General features: G+C 32.2%; 1 protein-coding gene across 1 annotated transcript; it reads right to left on the bottom strand.

The window, feature by feature from the left end:
- Positions 1 to 270: 270 nt before the first annotated feature.
- On the bottom strand, positions 271 to 1386 carry LOC146928786 (uncharacterized). The gene is made up of 2 exons (XM_085708189.1): positions 1096 to 1386; positions 271 to 868 (listed from the first exon to the last, which is right to left on the bottom strand). Exons 1-2 carry the CDS (start codon positions 1369 to 1371, stop codon positions 380 to 382), a joined length of 765 nt encoding a protein of 254 aa, XP_085564315.1. The 5' UTR covers positions 1372 to 1386; the 3' UTR covers positions 271 to 379.
- Between the last annotated feature and the right edge of the window lie 3907 nt (positions 1387 to 5293).

The following is a 5293-nucleotide window of genomic DNA, read 5'->3' as shown; positions in this document are numbered from 1 at the left end:
TTATTCTCAACATTTATCTCTAAACGGCCAAGTGACGAAAGTACTAACTTATTTCAATGAGTAATATTTCGGACCACCTTGAAATTTTTAAAATATAAGGTACCAACTTGAAACCTTTAAAACAAAAGGGACCAACTTTAAACCTAAAATAAACATAAGAGATTAACACATGCAATTGAGCCTATAATTCATACCTAAATAAATAGATTTTGAACCAAAATAAAAATATTATATTATTGATATAAAGCAACAACATTTTATTGACCAAACTAAACTAACAATACAAAATCATATAAAACATGAAACTAAAGAAATAAATCATTCTCATACCCCGTCTTAGCATAGCTAAGTTATTAATTTAAATTTTTTAGGAACAATATTAATCTAAAATCAAATTCTGAATCTCAATAACACCCTTCTTTTTCATTCCACATATTGGACAAGCTTCGAGTAAAGCTTCACACGTTTTGCACGAAGAAAGATGCATACATGGCATAAATAAGACACCTGAGGATTTTGTGTTACACTTGGGACAAAACATAATATTGTTTCCACGTCTGACATGCTTTTCAAGGCTTACTTCTTCGCTTTCACCGGTAGATGATTTTGCATCATTTTCTACAAACATTCTTAGTTTCTTCTTCTCCTCTTCCAACTTGTTATGCAAAGTTATTATCGTCGCTTCCCTTTCCTTAAGTATTTTGTCAAATTCTTTATTCTCAGCCTCAATTCTTCTTACGAGATTTTCCAACTCCTGTGTTTTCTTTGCAACTTTTACAATTTCTTCCTTCTTTATTATCATCATTTGTTGTGCTGTCACTTGTAGCTCCCTTTGATGTTGTTGTAGCAGCAGTTTCAATTTATCATTCTGTTACAACAAAAAAATCAGTAGAATAGACAGAGCAAAATACGTTTTAATAAAAAGTAAAATAATTAAATGTAGTCCTAAAAGATGTATGAATTGATATCCTCCCAAAGATTCTATCACAGGGAGAATGAGACTCGTTGAATAAAAATATATTATTTTATTTTATTAGTCTTTTTCTCTTTCATAATTTATCTTGATAAAAAATTATGATGCATATAAATTTTAACCTGATTATTGATGAACTGATTTGTCTCCTTGACTTGTTTCTCAAATAGAGAATCAAAGGTAGGATAACTTAAGATGCTTGAAACTTGGACATGAGAATTGGAAAAGGGAACAACATGGCCCTGCCACTGTTGTTGATTTTGTGGTTGATGATATTGTGGTTGTTGTAGTTCAATAGGTTGTGGATGTTGAGATTGTTGTAACCCTGCGATTCCACCGACATAATAACCATTGATGCCGAAAGGAAATCCATGATTACCATGAGAGTGTGGTTGCATGATGAAAGAAAGAGATTTTTTCTGATAGTGATAGTGGGTGTGCAAACATACATGTATTTATATACTTGAAAAGTTGTATAAACATATAGTAACTCCATAAATAATAAATTCACAAATATTTTTAAGGACAAAACTTAGGTACAATTCTCTAGGTGTTTTTTGTATGGTTCTTAACTAAAAATACATCTTTTTTGGATATAACAAACTTTGAGAAAATTATGGATCTAAGGAAATCAAGATGAATTTAGTTAAGAACCATACGCAAAGTACATAAGGAATTGTACCTAAGTTTTATCCTATTTTTAATTCTATATTTAAAAATAAGAAAAATTTAACGAGTGCCTCCGGGCACTCTTTAAGCACCAAAAGTGGTAAGGTTTTATAAAAGTTTGTGCATTTATTGCATTGAAAATTGAAGTCTTTATTTTTTTTGAAGAATAATTTCTTCATTTGGAAGATTTTGGGCTGACTTTTTTTTATTCCAAATATACCCTTAAACAATTTTTTCTATAATAATATTATATTGTTATTATTATTAAAAAGATAAGAATTTTTGTTATATTTTTTATATTATTGTTGTCATTGAAAAATAGAAATATGATTTGTTGAGTTTGTTACATTTGAAAGTCACAAATATCTATATATATATAATTTAATTTATATAAAAAAATTATATGAAATATCGTTTGTAATTTACACGCAAAATTTCTATCAAATATCGTTGATAATCTACACGCCGTTAGCGTAGTAAAAACGTTTCCGTCTTTTCGATGGGGAATGATAATGCTACTTCACAGAAAAATTAAAAATTAGTGAGGCGAATTAAATACCATTTATTACAGTAAATTAAGCAACACAATATTTATTGACTAGAAAAATAAAAAAAGTACAAGAAAATCTGAAAAGGATAACAGAGGAGGAGCCAAAATATTGATGTTATGGCTTAAGAGTATATCTTGAAACTTTTTTATATATGTTTCTTTTTCCATTTAACTTTATAATATGGTATGTATTAACGTTTAATAAAAATATTCGCTCTACAAAATTTTATTCTTCATATCCATAAAATCATACTTTTTAGTCCCAACATGATTATTAGAGAAAAATTTATTTGTTGATGACGTTTTATAGTATGTTTAGAATTCTACAAATATTTTCTCCAAAGAAAATTATCGCAAATACTGATCTAGGTCGTTATTTAAAAAATTCATATTCAATTAATCTCAAGTAATAAAAAAAAGTCTAGATTTCTATAGACAATTTTCTCATAATGTTCGAAAAATGCATGCCAAAATAAATTTGTCAATTTAAAATTTGATGGATAAACATAATTTTGCTAACCATAGGCTAAAATTGTTTAAAAGATAACATTGTATGAACGAAAAAGTATAACCTTTTTATGAGGAAAAAATAATGAATCTTGGTAATTTTATAAGAACCAAAAAAGTATTTTACCCAATATATTATTGGATTTAATGTGTTTTATCATGTCTACAAAATCACAAACTTTCATTTTTATCCTTATAATAAAATTGGCACTTTTTTGTTCCTAAAATATGTTCATCTTAAATTCAAATTTAATTAAATATGTCAACACTGCTGAAAACAACCTGAACCATATCCAATCCCTAATCAACTCCAATGGCCACTCAGACTCTCTTCTCAACCTGGAAAAAGATGCTCATGTTCAGTTAGAGGAAGCTCTTAGAAAACAAAATCTCTTCTGGAAAGAAAAAGCTAGAGTGCATTGGCACCTTGATGGTGACAGAAATACCAAATATTTCCATAGAATTTCTAAAATAAAAAATAGAACCAAAATGATATCATCCATCAGAAAGAATGATGAAATTTTGACTGATCATTCACAGATTGCTGATCACATTGTCTCTTATTATAAATGTCTGTTTTCTACTAACCTTGTTTTGCAGGACAGCTCACTTGTGGAGGAAGTTATCCCTGAGATTGTTGATGTTCAAACCAATACTTTACTCACTAAGCTTCCGAATTCAGAAGAAATCAAGCATGCTATATTTGATATGAACAAGGAAGGAGCACCTGGCCCTGATGGCTTTGGTGCTGGATTCTTTCAAGAGTATTGGGAAGTGATTAAGCATGATGTAGTGAATGTTGTGCTCCAATTTTTTACCACTGGATGGTTGCTTCCAGGTTTTAACTCAAACTCCATCATCTTAATCCCTAAACACTCTCATGCAGACACCATTGAACAATATAGACCTATTGCTCTGGCAAATTTCAAATTCAAAATCATTTCAAAGATCATAGCGGATAGACTTGCAGCAATCCTTCCAAATATAATCTCTAAAGAGCAGAGAGGGTTCAATAGAGGCAGAAACATAAAAGATTGTATTGCTCTAACTTCTGAAGCAATCAATCTTTTGGATAAAAAATGTTTTGGTGGTAACTTAGCTCTCAAGATAGATGTCTCAAAAGCATTTGATACATTGGACTGGAAATTCTTGTTAAAAGTGTTGCATGGTTTTGGATTCAACAATATTTTTTGCAACTGGATACACACTATTCTCAAATCAGCAATGATTTCTATATCAATTAATGGCACGCAACAGGGCTACTTTTCTTGCAAGAGAGGGGTGAGACAAGGGGACCCTCTCTCACCTCTGCTATTTTGTCTAGCAGAAGAAGCTTTGAGTAGGGGCATTTCTAAGCTAGTATCTGACGGAGAGGTGGATCTCATCTCAAGCTCTAGGGGAACTAAGGTTCCTTCTCATTGCTTTTACGCTGATGATTTGATGGTGTTTTGCAAGGGGAAGGTTTCTAACTTGCTGGCCCTGAAAAAGTTATTCACTATCTATGCAAACTGTTCTGGCCAAGTTATTAATGCTGCTAAATCTTTCTTCTTTGCTGGTGGTATTACTCAATCTAGAATTGACCACATTATTAATGTGATTGGTTTTAATGCGGGCACCCTCCCTTTTACCTATCTGGGTGCACCAATTTTCAAAGGCAAACCCAAGGTGCTTCATTTTCAGTCAATTGCCGATAAAGTCAGAAATAAACTTGCTACATGGAAAGCTTCTCTCTTGTCCATTGCTGGAAGGATTCAAATGGTAAAATCAGTAATTCATAGCATGCTACTTCATACAATGTCAATCTACTCCTGGCCCATTTCCCTGCTCAAGGATTTAGAAAGGTGGATCAGAAATTTCATTTGGAGTGGAGATATCAACAAGAGGAAAATGGTTACTGTTTCATGGAAGAAGGTCTGCAACAATTATGAAGAAGGTGGCTTAGGTATTAAATCTCTTATCACTCTCAATAATGCAACAAATTTGAAGCTTTGCCTTGAGCTCTTTAACTCTGAGGAACACTGGGCAGTCTTGTTAAGAAATAGGGTTTTTAAAGGATCTACTTGTATTTCTCATCACATAACATTTTCTATCTGGAATGGTATAAAAGCTGAATATTATACCATCATTGATAACTCTTTTTGGCTGATTGGCAATGGTAAGAATGTGAATTTCTGGACTGATCAATGGTGTGGGGAATCTTTAGCTTATGAGTATCAGATTAGTGAGCCTTTGATCAGCCAACTCCCAACCAAAGTTTGTAATTATATTCATGATTTTCAGTGGAGCATTGATGATAATCTGCACAATTTTTTCCCAAACCTGAGGAATCTCACTTCACAAGTCACCCTGCCTGTTTTTGACACTGCAGACATCCTTATGTGGAGGCATACACCCAATGGAGAACTGACTTTAGCTGAAGCATATAAGTTTAAGAAACAACACACATCTAAACTCCCCTGGACCAGTCAAGTATGGAGCAGAGATGTCCCTCCAGCCAAGTCACTTATGGTGTGGAGATTGATGATGGACAAACTTCCAACTGATGATAATATGTCTCATAGAGGCTTCAACATGCCTTCAATGTGTTCCTTGTG

This window comes from Medicago sativa, chromosome 4 (genome assembly GCF_051527215.1).
Source record: "Medicago sativa cultivar Bolivia chromosome 4, Bolivia_mono, whole genome shotgun sequence".
NCBI classification, from domain to species: Eukaryota; Viridiplantae; Streptophyta; class Magnoliopsida; order Fabales; family Fabaceae; genus Medicago; species Medicago sativa.
The sequence above is the reverse complement of the archived record's forward strand: the minus strand, read 5'-3'. Positions and strand labels throughout refer to the sequence as shown.

Coding starts and splice junctions, on each gene's coding strand:
- LOC146928786 (XM_085708189.1), bottom strand. CDS start 1,371: ATGCAACCACACTCTCATGGTAATCATGGATTTCCTTTCGGCATCAAT. Junction 869..1,095: donor ATCAGTTCATCAATAATCAG/GTTAAAATTTAT, acceptor TTGTTGTAACAG/AATGATAAATTGAAACTGCT.